At 38.5% G+C, this 15,672-nt stretch overlaps 2 protein-coding genes across 2 annotated transcripts; both read right to left on the bottom strand.

The window, feature by feature from the left end:
* Nucleotides 1–1,160: 1,160 nt before the first annotated feature.
* LOC105972113 (uncharacterized) lies at nucleotides 1,161–4,438 on the bottom strand. Its single transcript, XM_088826486.1, has one exon. It carries the CDS (start codon nucleotides 4,385–4,387, stop codon nucleotides 2,183–2,185), a length of 2,205 nt encoding a protein of 734 aa, XP_088682612.1. The 5' UTR covers nucleotides 4,388–4,438; the 3' UTR covers nucleotides 1,161–2,182.
* Nucleotides 4,439–12,631: 8,193 nt separating this feature from the next.
* On the bottom strand, nucleotides 12,632–15,671 carry LOC105961278 (LEAF RUST 10 DISEASE-RESISTANCE LOCUS RECEPTOR-LIKE PROTEIN KINASE-like 2.3). Its single transcript, XM_012985514.2, has 2 exons — nucleotides 14,653–15,671; nucleotides 12,632–13,971 (listed from the first exon to the last, which is right to left on the bottom strand). Exons 1-2 carry the CDS (start codon nucleotides 15,536–15,538, stop codon nucleotides 12,851–12,853), a joined length of 2,007 nt encoding a protein of 668 aa, XP_012840968.2. The 5' UTR covers nucleotides 15,539–15,671; the 3' UTR covers nucleotides 12,632–12,850.
* Nucleotide 15,672: the final 1 nt, after the last annotated feature.

The following is a 15,672-nucleotide window of genomic DNA, read 5'->3' as shown; positions in this document are numbered from 1 at the left end:
GGCTCCCTCACGCTTATCCCACCGTTTTCTCAGCGTTCCGGTGAGACACGGTGAAAAAACCGTTCTGGTTACGGATTCTGGAATGGAGGGGGCACCGTTCCGACTGTTCCAGCGAATAAGGCTAAACTCGAGTTTTTGTGCCACTTTGCCATAAATTGCCCATTTTCCGGTCATTCTGACCAGGACTCAGAACATGTGCGCCCCACGTGAGTTTTTAAGCGCATAATAATCATTTCAAATTGACTTTAACTCCCTCCCCTTTGATTTTTATTTTTATCTTCTTCCTTCGATCACTCTTACTGCAGGAGAATAGTAGCCTAATGATCTCATTCTCTTATTTCTCAACAATTTCTCGCTCTCTGCTTCGTGAAAGAGCTATTCGGGCATTTTCACTTGCCCTGATCTTGAGAAAGAGTTAAAGGAGGAGTCGAGGCAAATGGTCCTCGGGGATTTCTCCGAAGAACTCGTGAAGAGGTTCGATAGTTGTCTTGTCATCTTGTACGATTTGCAGGGAACCTAGTAACTCTTGGAGTAAGATGGTGAAGACACGGCCCAATTTTTCGATCAATTTTCTGTTTTGAAGTCTTCAAAGATTTCAACGACTTTCTAATAGTGACCCATTTTTTAAGTCCAAATTAAATACAAGGCCAGCAGATTTAATTTCATCTTCTGGTACAAAACAACAGTCTTGTTATACATATACAATTTGGTTGTAGCTTTTCATGGCGGGATCGAAGGTCAACCAGCGGTTTCAACATCATTAGCCATGAAAATTTCAAGCAAATAATCAATAATCATAATTCATAAATTTCTAGCTTTCATGCAGACGCTAATCAACCTACAACATGTCGGTCTGGGGTACGTAAAATCCAAAAATCTTTTGAATTTTCGCAAATGAAAATGAGCTCCAGTTCTTGAAGCGGATCAAGAATAACGAACTTCAAAGCGTATCTTTGAGGTCTGAAATCGGGTTCTTGTAACAAAATACATATTAGGACACTTTGCAAGTCATGGAGTAAATTAAAAATTGGAGCTTCAAAATGCGTGCTCAATTACTGAGCCGTCGTCTTCCGAAACTGTCTGTTGACCTTAACGGTAATGTCTGGTCAACGCTCCAAAATTACGAAAAATACCCACACCTCCTATAATAAGCCCAATTGAAAGAATTTATGGTCCCGAATTCGTTTAATACAGAGGTGTTGTCGAAAGTGTTATGACACTTGAGCAAACATGCAGCGGAAATATAAAGACAAAAGAACAATACTCAGAATTAAAAATGTTCACAAGTAAAGACTTGTGAACTTGCCCTTTACAGGACGGAAAAATATATTAAAAACAGTATTCTAAGAATACAAACAGAAGAGTGCGAAAACTTCTTCCTTATGAATGAATCTTTTTCAAGATCACTCTTACAACCAAATCTAGATACTAAAAGAAAAATATTAAAAATTCTAGATTTCAAAGAATGTACTCATAAAGAGTACGTACAACAGATCCTAGAAAACACACTAAAATTCTCGAGATTAAAACTTCAGCTCTTTTTTGTTTCCACGAAATCTGTAACAATCTTGAGTCTTGAGTTTGGTATTTATAGACTTGCCAAGCTTCCACTCCTCAGCCCATGATCTGCAAGAAAACCAACCACAAGAGCACTCAAGATAATGGGTTAGTGGGTTAGTTGGGAAGTTAGAATAAAAACCCACTAAGTCACAACACTTAGCCCACTAAGTGATAACACTTGGCCCACTAAGTAATAACTAAAATTTAGTTTGAAATTAAGAGAGTTAAAAACATTTTTGTAAAATACAAAAACGTGTTTCAAACTCCCCCTTTTTAACTTTCTGATCAAAACTAAATTTTAGCTAGAACTCCCCCTGAGATATTGCTTGAACTCCCCCTGAATTTGAACATACCAAAAATAATATAGAAAAATCAATTCAAAACAAATTCAGCAAGATAGTCCAACAATACAAAAACTTAAACAAGAAATAATCAAAGTGCAGTCCTAATTAAAAGTTCAGGGGAAAAATAAAAAACAGAACAAAATCAAAGTATTGTTCATGAAAACATTTTAGAGTAGAATCTCCAAAGTCTCCTCAGTGTCAGCTGCTGCTCCTCCATCACTTGCACTGGATCCACTGCTCTCCTCTTCATCCTCATTCTTTGCCTCTTCTTCATTAACTCATTGCCTTCTGCCTCTGGTATCCAAAGGGTGAGATGTTCCTGCTTCAGCCTCATGAACTTTTTCTCCCCCTTTTTGATCAGAAAGAGCCTTCTGAATCAGCTCCACCATGGACTGATGATAGGTAATCTGTGCTAGAGAATGAGTAAGTTGCTGCAAGAGAAGATCTCTAGGAACAGACACAAGAAGGTTAGAAGTGTTGTCAACATGAGGTGCAACACCCTCAGTACCAAGGTTATTTTGACCTGATTCACTTGAGAGAAAATTATCTCCATTCCAAGGAAGATCTTGAACATGAGGAGCTCTCAGAAAATTTTGAGAAACAGTGATTATGCCTTGTGGAGTGTGGAGATATTCTGAGTCATCTTGGCCCAAATTTTGAGAGAGTAAAATGGAGTAAATGAGAGAAGGATAAGGAAGATGAGTGGAGGGTGAAATTTTCTGGGCAAGATGACCAATAGTATCAAAGAACAGTTTGCCAAAATCCACTGGTAATCCCATCCCCAATTTGTACATGAGTACAGCATGAGGTTTAGTTACCACAGAGACATTTTTGGATGGAATCCAATTCATCACTGTGAGTCTAAATAGGACAGAGTAAAAGGCAGTGAGTTGAGACACTTGGAATTTTCTTGGGTGTGCAGGCCAATTTCTTAAACGGTTCCCAGAAATAACTTTGCAAATCTCAGTAAAATCACCATAATTATCCTCATCAATTACAGTAGGAGTTTGTAAATGAGAGTTGATAATTTTGGGAGAGAAAGAATAGATGGCATTGCGCACAAACACTTTACCAAAATTTGGAGAGTTTTTCTTTAAAAATGAGGTTTGCAAGTTGGCATAAAACTCCTTCACAACCAAGGGATCATAAGAGCAGGCAATCTCAACTAGGTTAAGGATTTTTCTTTGGTGAAGAAAAGCTGTTATCCTATGCTTATCAAATTCTTCCTTAGAAATTTTCTTTTCCTCAATGAAATGACAATTCATGACTTGAGGACTCAACAGTGAATCAGACTCAAAATAGAAATTAGGACTGAAGGCATTTGTTACCTCAAAAGGGGTTGACAAGTTCTTTCCATCCAGGTCTGGTTCTTCTTCTTCTGAGGAATCATCATCTTCTGAATCTTCAAGCTCATCAGGGACATATGCTGGTTCAGGTGATGCAGCACGTGGGGCAACACCTTCTTCCTGTTGAGAAGAGTCTTCAGAGGATTCACTGTCAGAATCAGAGGAAGGCAAATTCTTGCGAAAAGCAGCTAGAGAAACCTCCCAGCTATCATCACTTTTCTCTGGATCTTCAGCCTGAGGAGGAGATGCATCTGCTTGAACTGCTGCTTCTGCTAGGGTTTCCAGATGATCTCCATGAGGTGCTGATGGAGTTTCTTCTGTGGTGGTGAAGTCTTGAGCATCCACAGATGGAATGTCTACATGCTCTGCTGATGACATTCCAGAGAAATCAGGCATTTCTTCATCCTGATAAGGGGCAGCATCCTCAGCAGCATTCTGAGGAACATTTGCTGAAACAGTAGGTGCAGCAGCATCTTCTGGAGCATGTGCAGCAACACCTTCAGAGACAGGTGCAGCAACACCTTCTGAAACAGGTGCAGCAACACCTTCTGAAACAGGTGCAGCAACACCTTCAGGAACAGAATGTTGAGAGGCTGCTGTTGCCATGCTGGGCTGCGACGTCTCCCCCTGAGTTGATGCTGGGGAAGGTGAGTTGTTGGATGAAGACTCAGAGGAGCTGGAGGACAAGGCTTGAGCCTGTGGTGCAGCAAAGGTAGGATCCCCTGCTTCGTCATCAGTTTCTTCATCTACCAGATGAAGACCTCTTCGTGGGTTTGACTGGACTGGAGTGCGGCCACCTCTGCTTCCTCTTCTTCCACCTCTGCTTCCTCTCCGGGGAGAGTTTTCTCCTCTTCGGCGTTGTGGCACCGCAGTGTTCAGATCTGGAAAAGGGTTCGTGCGCTTTGACCGGCGCGTTGGAAATCTTCCGGCGGTGGAAGAGGGACCCACAAAATCGAAGTTGTCTGGGTCAATCGGGTTCAGCTCGTCGCCGGGCTCAATGTAGCTGATAGGAACAGCTTCAAAGTTGATTGGATGAACGATGATGGCCAGATTTGGGTCTGCTGGTACAGGTGCTGCAGCATCGTTGTGGACATTATCATCGGCGGCTGGAAGAGGATTTCTAGGTGGGGATGCCATGATACAGTGGAAAAAAAAATTGCTTCTTTGTGCTTTTGATTTTTGAGTGTGAATTTTTGAGAGAAGAAGCAAGAAATTTATAAGCCCTAATTTTGCTGAAGAAGAAAGGAAAAAATTGAAGTGGAGAAGGTGAAGAAGTGGTGTCCGTTTTTCTTGGGGAGAGTGTGATTAAGGAGAATAAAATTTCCTTGGCAGTTTAAAGTAAAAACATGACACATGGCACAATAAGGAGTGGACTTAGTGGAAAATAAGGAATTAACCCATGTACCCATGACCCATATAAATAGGGATAATTCAATAAAAGAAAAAATAAACCCGTAGCACTCATGAAATATTCACAAAAAATAGAAAAACACATTTATTAATGATTAATAGTGAGAAAAATTTGCTGACAGGCATAGATACTCTTGTATATTTATATATATATATATATACATTATTATTATATATATATATATATATATATTTTTTTTTTTTTTTTTTTTTTTAAATAATATATCTATAAACTCTTATTTTCAAGTCAAACAATTCACATGGAACATGATCAAGTGTTCAGTTTGAAGGTTCCTCAGTTACTAAGATATGACTATCAAAATAGAGGAGTTTGACTTATGTGAGTGCAATTATTGTCTAAATGTTTACATGAAGCATGATCACGTTTCAAGGTGAAAGACTTCCAGTTACTGGTTTAGAAAATAATGCATCACAGTGAAGTCATTATTTAATGAAGCTAATGCTTCAGTAAATTGTGTTGCAGCTTAAGATATTTGATGAGGTGCTGCAACACATTTCAGGACATGTTTATTGAGTACACATCCCGAGAGATTTTCTGAGTTTTGAAAACCTCTCATAATCTAATGCCTTTGTAAAGATGTCAGCCAACTGATCTTCTGTAGGAATGTACTTTAAGCACACTATATTTTTCTCAACTATATCACGAATAAAATGATGTTTAATATCTATGTGTTTAGTTCGTGAGTGTTGAACAGGATTTTTTGAAATGTCAATAGCACTTGAATTATCACAATATATGGTCAGGGTATCACTGGTTAACCCATAGTCTCCCAACATTTGTTTCATCCAAATTAGTTGACCACAGCACCCTCCAGCAGTTACATATTCTGATTCAGCTGTTGAAAGAGATACACATTTTTGCTTTCTACTAAACCAAGAAACTAGATTATTCCCCAAAAAGAAACATGCACCTGATGTGCTTTTTCTGTCACTAATATCCCCAGCCCAATCAGAATCACTAAAGCCTATCAAGTTTGTATTTGTGTCTTTGAAAAACTGAATTCCTAAGTCTACTGTACCTGCAACATACCTAATAATCCTCTTCACAGCTTTAAGATGAGTGACCTTGGGATTAGCTTGATACCTGGCACACACACAAACACTAAACATAATGTCTGGCCTGCTTGCTGTTAGATACAGAAGGCTTCCAATCATGCTTCTGTAGAGAGTGCTGTCAACATCTTCTGCAACATCATCCTTGGACAGTTTTTGGCTGGATCCCATTGGAGTTTTCATGTGCTTGGCTGATTCCAACTCAAACCTTTTAACCAGATTGAGAGCATACTTCTTCTGATTAACAAACATTCCTTCACCTGTCTGTTTGATTTGGAGTCCTAAGAAGTAATTCAACTCCCCTACCATACTCATTTCAAAAGTGTGAGACATAGCATCTACAAAAGACTGCAAAAGGTTAGCACAAGTAGAGCCAAAAACAATGTCATCAACATATATCTGAACAATAATGATATGATTATTAGTTCTTCTAACAAATAGGGTTCTGTCTGCCTCCCCTCTATTGAACTGTATTTCAAGTAAGAAGTCAGTGAGTCTTTGATACCATGCTCTAGGAGCTTGTTTAAGACCATACAGTGCCTTCTTAAGCTTGAAAACATGATTAGGTTTGGCAGAATCTTCAAAACCCTTTGGCTGTTCAACATATGCTTCCTCATTTTAAACCCCATTCAGAAATGCACTTTTGATATCCATCTGATACAGTTTGATTTTAAGAAAGCAGGCTATAGCAAGAAGTAATCTAATAGATTCAATTCTAGCTACTGGAGCAAAAGTCTGATCAAAGTCTATACCCTCAATTTGAGTGTATCCTTGTGCTACTAACCTAGCCTTATTTCTAACAACTGTACCTTTTTCATCAGTTTTGTTTTTGAAGATCCACTTAGTCCCTATCACATTTACATGGCTTGGTCTGGGGACTAAGTACCAAACATCATTTCTGATGAATTGATTCAACTCTTCATGCATTGCATTTACCCAGAATTCATCCTTCAGAGCTTCTGCAATATTCCTTGGTTCCACTGAAGACACAAAACAAGTGGTTCCAGTTAGTGCACATTCAGAAGACAAATTTGCAAATCTTACCATATCTCTGTAGTTCACTCTCTCTTTTCTTCTGGTTCTTATTCCATCAAAGATATCTCCCACTACTTGAGTTGATGGGTGATTTTTCTGGATTCTGCTTGATGGTTCCTTTCTGCAGACATCAAGGGTTGGCTGCAACTCAGTCTCTGTAGGATGTGCTGAGTCAGATGTGGTGATACTTGGCTCAGCACCTTCTTCTCTTAAGACTGGACTGTTTGTGTCTGGGCTCTCTGTGGCAGAAGTGTCTTCTTCTGTTGTTTCCCTTTCAGCAATCAAGTCATCAACTTCATCTTCGGCTGTTTTACTGCGGAGATCAGCAAAGTCATCAAATACCACATTTACAGATTCAATAATGGTTCGAGTTCTTAGATTGTATACTCTATAAGCATGACTGTTATTAGAGTATCCCATAAATAAGCTCAAATCACTTTTTGAATCAAATTTAGCTAGATGATCCCTATCATTTAAAACATAGCAGACACATCCAAACACATGCATGTATTCTAGATTAGGTTTCTTACCATAAAGAATTTCATATGATGTCATCATAGATCCTAATCTTAGATACACACGGTTTGAGATGTGACAGGCTGTGTTGACAGCCTCAGCCCAAAACCTTTTAGACAGATTTTTTGCACTCATCATCACTCTAGCCATTTCCTGAATAGTTCTGTTTTTCCTTTCAGCAATGCCATTTTGCTGAGGAGTTTTTGGAGCAGAAAATTCATGCTTTATTCCCTTTTTATTACAAAATGCAAAAAATAAAGCATTCTCAAATTCTTTTCCATGATCAGATCTTATCCTACGAATAGAAACTTGAAATTGAGTTCTAACAAACCTGTACAAATTTTTGAATACTTCAAAGGTGTCTGATTTTTCTCTCAAAAAATACACCCAAGTATATCTTGAAAAATCACCAACACATACAAAGACATATTTTTTACCACCTAGACTTTCTACCTCTATAGGACCCATAAGATCCATATGTACAAGTTCAAAACAAATAGTGGTACCAACGTGTTGCAACACTTTGTGTGGTACTCTGGTTTGCTTTCCCTTCTGGCACATTCCACATATAGGAATATCCTTGATCTTGAGATCTGGTACTCCTCTTATAGCATTGTACTTGTTGAGCAGCTTCAGATTCTTGAAGTTTGTGTGTCCTAGTTTCTGGTGCCACAGCTCTACTTCACTTACTCTTGAACTCTTGCATGAGATGGTGTCTCCTGTTTGATAGCAATTATCCATTGATCTGGAACCTGTAAGTACACAATGATTTTGATTATCAAACACAGAACAACAGTATTTATCAAATTCTACACGTAGATCATCATCACACAATTGACTGATACTAATGAGATTTGACCCCAATCCTTCAACATGTAGAACATTTGAAAGTTTTGGAAGTCCCTCAATACTGAGAGTTCCACGTCCAACCACTTTGCCTTTAGCTCCTCCTCCATAGGTTACACGTCCTCCACTAAGTGTGTGGTAGTTTGATAGAAATTCCTTTGTTCCAGTCATGTGCCTAGAGCATCCACTATCAAAGTACCATGAACCTGAAATGTTAGCATTTAAAGAGGTGTATACTGCCTTGCACAAAAGTTTACCTTTGGGAGTCCATATTTTACACTCCTTTTTGGTAAATTCTACCTTTTTCTTTGAGGTGTTCTTTGGAGTGATGTGGCTTATTTTATACAACATTTTGTCATTACTGAGTTTCTCACAAAATGGACGAATGTGTCCTGGTGAGAAACAGTAATGGCAAACATAACCTCTTATTCTGGAGTCTTGAGGAGTGGCTGTGGACTTCCTACATTCTTTTCTGTTTGCACCCTTTTCTTTTACAAAGACAATCTCCTTCTTCTTAACTGGCTTCATTTGTTTTTTGTACCCTAGCCCTTCATGTTTGTAGTGTTTTTCCATTGACACAATCTCTTCGAGTTTAGTTGTGCCAGTGTTCATCCTCTTGATTGCTAGGGTTGCCTTTTTGAGTTCATCTTTCACCTTTGCCAGTTCAAGATCCTTCTTGGTGATTCCAACCTCCAAATGTGTGATTGTTTCTTTGAGGGAGGAATTTTCCTTGTTGGCTGCATCTAGGGCTTGAGTCTTCTTCTCCAAGTCAAGAGCCAGTTTTCTACACATTTCTCCCTCATCACTAGCTGCTTCAACGCTGGATTCTGCTGCATTTAAAGAAATAGAGTTTAAACATGTATAATGATCAGTATTTAACTCAGAAATTTCAGTTACTGAAAGTGTTTCAGAAAGTGTTGCAGCATCCAGAGAAACTCTTTGTGATTCTGTTTCAGAATCATTTCCAGTGATATATCTGACAGAGAGAGCTTGTTTAGTGGATTGCTGTTCCTCTGTCTGTTCAGGTTGATCTTCCTCCTCATCACTGACAGCACAAATCAGACTCATTCCTCTTCTTCTCAAGGTGTTTGCACATTCATTAGCATAATGTCCAAATCCAGAACAAGCCCTGCATTTAATGTGATCCAAGTTAGGTGGTTCAGAATTTGAACGAACAAATGAAGAATTTTTAGAAGTGTTCTGAGAAGGTGTTTGAGGAAATGTTCTCTGTGAAGTAGATCTATTTCGGGGCTGAGTTTGTCGGTTTTGTGAAGAGCCATCTGGAAATAGTTGTCTGGGCTTGATTCCACCTCGCCTGTATGCCCTATTGAATTTCTGAATTTGGAATGCAACATTGTTGAGGCATTCCTCTGCATCATCATCAAACTCCTGAGCAACATCTTCTTTCTCCAATTCTGCCTGAAGTGCATTTGAGATAGCCTTTCCTTTCTCCTTTCTTTGATCTTCAAAGTTCATTTCTCTAGACTTTAGACTTCCAATTAAGTCGTCCAGCCGTAGAGATGATGTGTCTTTGGCCTCCTCAATAGCAGTAACCGTCATGCTGAATCTTTCTGGGAGAGTTCTTAACACCTTATTCACCAGTGTCTCATTGCTTAAAGGACCACCTAGGGATTGAAATTCATTGGCTAGATCAATCAATTTCTCATTGTACTGAGAAATAGTTTCAGTTTCTTCCATTCTCAGTCTCTCAAATTTGGAAGAGAGTAATCTGAGCTTGGTTCTTCTAACACTATCTGATCCTTCACAATGTAGCTGTAGAACCTCCCATGCATCCTTTGCAGAAGTGCATACTGAGATCAATTTAAACATTGTTAAATCTACTGAGTTGAAGATTGCATTCAATGCCTTTGAGTTTTGATTGGCATTTGATAGATCATCTGCTGTCCACCGTAGCTCTGGTGTTGGAAATACATCCCCATCTGCATCTGTGATTGTTGGTGCTTTCCATCCGGTGAGAATGGATCTCCAGGCTCTCTCATCAATGGCTTTGATGTATGCCCTCATCTTGACTTTCCAGTAGGTGTAGTTTGTGCCGTCGAGTACAGGAGGTCGCATATAAGCAGTCATCTGAGTATCCATCACGAATTCGTTTCTGAAAGAGAAAAATAGGAACAAACACTTAGTATATGTCAAGTGTTGGCTCTTGATGCCAATTGAAAGAATTTATGGTCCCGAATTCGTTTAATACAGAGGTGTTGTCGAAAGTGTTATGACACTTGAGCAAACATGCAGCGGAAATATAAAGACAAAAGAACAATACTCAGAATTAAAAATGTTCACAAGTAAAGACTTGTGAACTTGCCCTTTACAGGACGGAAAAATATATTAAAAACAGTATTCTAAGAATACAAACAGAAGAGTGCGAAAACTTCTTCCTTATGAATGAATCTTTTTCAAGATCACTCTTACAACCAAATCTAGATACTAAAAGAAAAATATTAAAAATTCTAGATTTCAAAGAATGTACTCATAAAGAGTACGTACAACAGATCCTAGAAAACACACTAAAATTCTCGAGATTAAAACTTCAGCTCTTTTTTTGTTTCCACGAAATCTGTAACAATCTTGAGTCTTGAGTTTGGTATTTATAGACTTGCCAAGCTTCCACTCCTCAGCCCATGATCTGCAAGAAAACCAACCACAAGAGCACTCAAGATAATGGGTTAGTGGGTTAGTTGGGAAGTTAGAATAAAAACCCACTAAGTCACAACACTTAGCCCACTAAGTGATAACACTTGGCCCACTAAGTAATAACTAAAATTTAGTTTGAAATTAAGAGAGTTAAAAACATTTTTGTAAAATACAAAAACGTGTTTCACCAATCATTACCAACGATGTTTGTTTCGGGAAGAAGAAGTTTCATATTTCTGTGAAACCAAAATCTTCTTGATCATCCGCTTCAGTTACTTCTCTGCAATGTGGATCTCAAGCTTCTCCAGTGAGGCACTAGTTCTTTAAGGCTTAGTTTTGCCTTCGTTGTTCTGATCGTGAATACCTGGCGCAACCCCGGTTTACCCATTTTCTTCATGAAAAAGATCAACCCTAATTCCCATTTTTTAAATTTTGTTGAGGAATTTATATTCTTATGTTTTTGGAATCCTTCTCAGTTCAATTTTTTTTTCTTTTTTTTGGCTGGAAGAGAAGAATTGTTATGAATTAATTAAGGGACATTAACAATGATTAATCTTGGCAGAAATGTAGAAGAAACGGAATGTGGGACTTCAGATGAACTACTGGGAGGATTTATTTGAATTCTGAAAGATAAAATCAAAGACATGTAGGTGCTTTTGCAATTTTCTATACATAAATTAAATGGCATTTTTTGTAATTATGGAACGTTGACCAAACGGTGTTAAGGTCAATACTCGGAAAACTATCGCCAATGGCCATATTGGGATGATTTTATAAGTGCATGGGGTAAATCGATGCAATCGAGAGTAGAAGGATGTAAAGTCATTCCGACTACATAATACAAGGGGGAGAGTAGAATTTGCCCAATTTAAATTCATTAATTAAATACCTTCTTCATCCAACAATCTCTTCCACCGCGCCCAAATTTATCTCACAAGTCCGTGATCGGTAAAATGCCAACTCAATCGTCGGAAAACAAAACGGTGCCCTCGCCAGAGCAATCAAACTCCAACGGTGCCGTTCGAGATTTTCCCTTTGAGTAACGTACCACACCCTGGCCTTCTCTTCCTTATCAATTATCTTTTGTGCACCACCATCTTCACCGAGGTCAACCCATTTGGATCAAAATATCGTGAGAAGAAAAGAGCGTATCGGGTTGTTCTGCTGAAAAAAAAGGTTTTCTGTGCAATTTTCTAAAAATTTCAGTTGGGATTTTTATTATGCAATTTCCGGGGTTCCACGAAAAAGCCTAAAGCTCATATCTTGCAAATTTCCGGCCCTTCCCTTGGATTGGTTTGATGTAGAAAAGAGCTTCAAACTTAGAATGTCGGTTGGTTTTTTGCTGGAAAAAAACATGAAAGAAGGGAGTGACCTGTCCAATAAGAATTCCGCCGAAAAAAATATTTCGGAAAAAGTGTCCGGAAAAACGTATCTTTTAGTCGATTTCCAGCGAAGGGGCACCATTGGGGCATGATTTTGTTTGTGTTGTGCATGAAAATGGTGGAGAGTTTAAACGGGAATGAGTTGATTTGGGGAGAGGGCGTTTTGAAATTGCCAATGACTCTTCTGAAACTTTCATTTTGGTGTAATGAAAATTTTGGGTTAATCTGTAATTTGTAATTATCATAAATATTTTCGGATATTAAACATGGATCGAATATCTGAGCCTGATCATTTAGATTTCAATTCGATAAAAAAGAATTTGGAAAAATCGATAATCGAACTTTTCGGGATTCCTAATCCAAAATATTATTCGAAAGTCAAAATTTTCTGATAGAAATCAACGTAAATAAAAAATACCATTCCAATTTGGAGCTCTAATGAATAGTTTAATCATATTCATTCCCATTAATGTAACAATGCCATCATCATTCTCAATCTGAGGCCTTTACAGCCTATATTACCCTGTACCATGGGATACAATTAACTGTTTTCCAAGTGTTACACAATTTGTGTCGAAAATATAACAATGTATTATCCGATTCTTATCTTACATAAATACAAACTCCAACACAGTAGTCATCAATATGTGATGTTCTTCAAACAACAAATTGAATTGTCATATATCTATATAGGACCATCAACTGAATGTTCCAGCCCCACGTATGCTGATAAAGACGACGAAAGTTCATTGCCTGATATCGATGGAGAAAAGAGTAATGGCTTTGGTGGAATTTGTATGGATCGTAGACTTCCTTCTAACATCTCGACAACCTTAGACATCGATGGCCTATCCGATGGTGATGTCTGAATGCACCAAAATCCGATCAAAAACATTTTCCTTGCTACTTGATCGTCATCTTCGACCACAAGATCATCTAACTTCGTTGTAACATCAAGTATTACCTGCTCGTACATTTTATCCGAAAAGCAATTCTCGCTAGATTGAGTTGTCACGATTTCGTCAAATTTTCTCGCTCCAGCCATTTCAAGAATCATCATTCCGTAACTATAGACATCAGATTTATGAGAAGCTCCTCCAAAATTTCTTGAGAATATTTCTGGAGCGATATACCCAATTGTGCCTCGTGTCCCGGTTACTGAGAATATACTCTGCTTCTTCTTGCAAAGTTTAGCAAGCCCAAAATCAGATATCTTTGGAGAGAATTCCTCGTCTAAAAGAATGTTCTGAGGCTTAATATCGAAATGAACAATCCTAGTGTTGCACCCTGTGTGGAGATATTGTAGGCCTTTGGCAACTCCAACCGCAATCTCGTACAATTTGTCGAAACCCAGATAATTGTTGTTGATGAACTTGTCTAATGATTTATTGGGCATAAATTCATAAACTAGAGCTCTCTTGTTTCGATTATAACAGAACCCCAAGAGATTGACAATATTGACATGGGAGGTTCTACTAATGCTAGCAACTTCATTTATGAATTCTTCTCCATTGCTATCGGTCTCGATCAAAACCTTGACAGCAACAAGTGTTCCATCAGGTAATACACCTTTGTAGACACTACCATATCCTCCTCGACCAAGCTTCTCATTGAAGGATTTGGTCATTTTCTTGATCTCTGAATATTTGTATCTCTTTAGAGCCAGTGATCCATGCTGGAGTACAAACTTTTTTATATCATTGTCCCTTACTTGCTTAGGGTTTCCTAGTGATCGTCGTCTTTTAAAGTAGCAGAATACTATGATAATGGCCAATATAGTTAAGGCAATTACACCAAGTCCAGCACCTGATACATATATAGAAACTTTTAATTATAAAATTTATATGTGATATACAAAATTATTTATTGATTAATTATATACTTCAAATACTGTCGCTTTCATGAGATTAGCTTACATAAGTTTTACAAGGTGAATTTATATGTGATGTTCAAGTCAAATCCACTAAAGTCTATTTGATTTTAGTGTGAGAAATTGTCCATCAGGCACTCGTGTCCATCACCTCCACTTGACAAGTAAATATCTATATATGTTAAGAGTAATAAGATTCATTGAATATATCCATACTATCATACTCATACAATGACATCTATTATTGGAATATCGCAGTCATATGGAATGTGAATTGCACAGGGGCGGTTTGGTGGGGGGCTAACATGGAGGTGTGAATTAAGAGAAGGAAGAAAATATTTTTTACGGGCTAAAAGTATACAAAATCCAAATCATTGGGGGGTGGGGAGAGGGGGGCAAAGTCCATAAATTAATAGATAATTACCAGAACAAAAAAAAAAAAAATTTGCAGGGGCGGGAGCCCCCTAATCTCCACATGGGTCCGCCCCTGGAATTACATGCTCTAATTTGACCAAGATTTTGATTCTTGTTTATTAGAAAAACCTCGAAAAAGACAAGAAATTGATATTGCATAATTGATTGCAGTTCATTGAAGTAAAAAGAACTAGTATACGTACCCAGTGCCAGGGGTAATATTGGTATCTTAGTAGGTGAGGAGGTGTCAGTGCCGTTGGTCCCAATAATTTCAGAGATGGGACAAGTATTAGAAACATACGGCGGGACAGGGCAATAACAAGCAGTCTGATTCTTCGCAAGATTATACCCACACCGCCCCTTTGACGCCGTACAGTTATCGCACATTAATTGGCTACCGATCTTCCACCTAACCAAAAAACCCTGTCGCATAATCCGATCCAATTCCGTTATATTCTGAAGTTGTGTTTCTCCTTCAGGAGGCACAGGAGTTGGAACTATCACACTATCTCTACACATTCCAATGTCATAATTTCCGGGCACAATATGTACATCTTCGCCATTATTCCCACAAGGAACATAGTACATAAAATACTTGATTAAATTACCGCTAGGAGGTGATGGGAAGAAATTACCGCCATCCGGTGGTGGGCAGCCGTACAAGAACGTGATATTCATGTAAACATCGCCAAAGTCAAAGGTCGAGTAGTCCAAGGTTGTGTTCTTCATTTCCGTGGGGCAAGCAGCCTCCATCACGTCCTCCCTGGCAATAGTCATTGTCTGTGTTGTTTGTGCTATTTCCAGGACACGGTACTCCACGCCCATGATTTCGATGTTGGTTATGTTGTTTTTACCATCATGGCATGTGAGGACAAAATTTGGGTGGCCGCAGTGTTCAGGGTTGGAGATTCCCCTGAAAGGGTATCCGATTTCGGTGATGTTTTCGCCGCAACTAAATGTTTTGTCGCAGCTCTGGTACATGTCTTCGGGCCCACTCAATCCATTTCGGGCTTGGAGAATAATCAAGAATTTGATGGTTAATATGAGATGGAGGAACGAGAACCAGGGAATATTCGTTTTGGTATTCATTTTTTGAAGGAAAAGAAAAAGGCGAGGATCGAAGAAACAATGCAGTATAGAAGATTAAGTAAGGATGTAATTGACTGGGTGGTATGGTTGAAGGGAACCTTGATGCAGATAATATATACAATATAATGCAGTTT

This window comes from Erythranthe guttata, chromosome 12 (genome assembly GCF_056151865.1).
Source record: "Erythranthe guttata isolate IM_541 chromosome 12, IM_541, whole genome shotgun sequence".
NCBI lineage: Eukaryota > Viridiplantae > Streptophyta > Magnoliopsida > Lamiales > Phrymaceae > Erythranthe > Erythranthe guttata.
This window is presented reverse-complemented; position numbering and strand designations above follow the sequence as displayed.

What these genes read in the sequence shown, in the direction of transcription:
- LOC105961278 (XM_012985514.2), bottom strand. Translation starts at nt 15,538, where the DNA reads ATGAATACCAAAACGAATATTCCCTGGTTCTCGTTCCTCCATCTCATA. An exon ending in AATATTACCCCTGGCACTGG is followed by an intron (nt 13,972 to 14,652) that starts GTACGTATACTA and finishes TATATGTATCAG; the next exon opens with GTGCTGGACTTGGTGTAATT.
- LOC105972113 (XM_088826486.1), bottom strand. Translation starts at nt 4,387, where the DNA reads ATGGCATCCCCACCTAGAAATCCTCTTCCAGCCGCCGATGATAATGTC.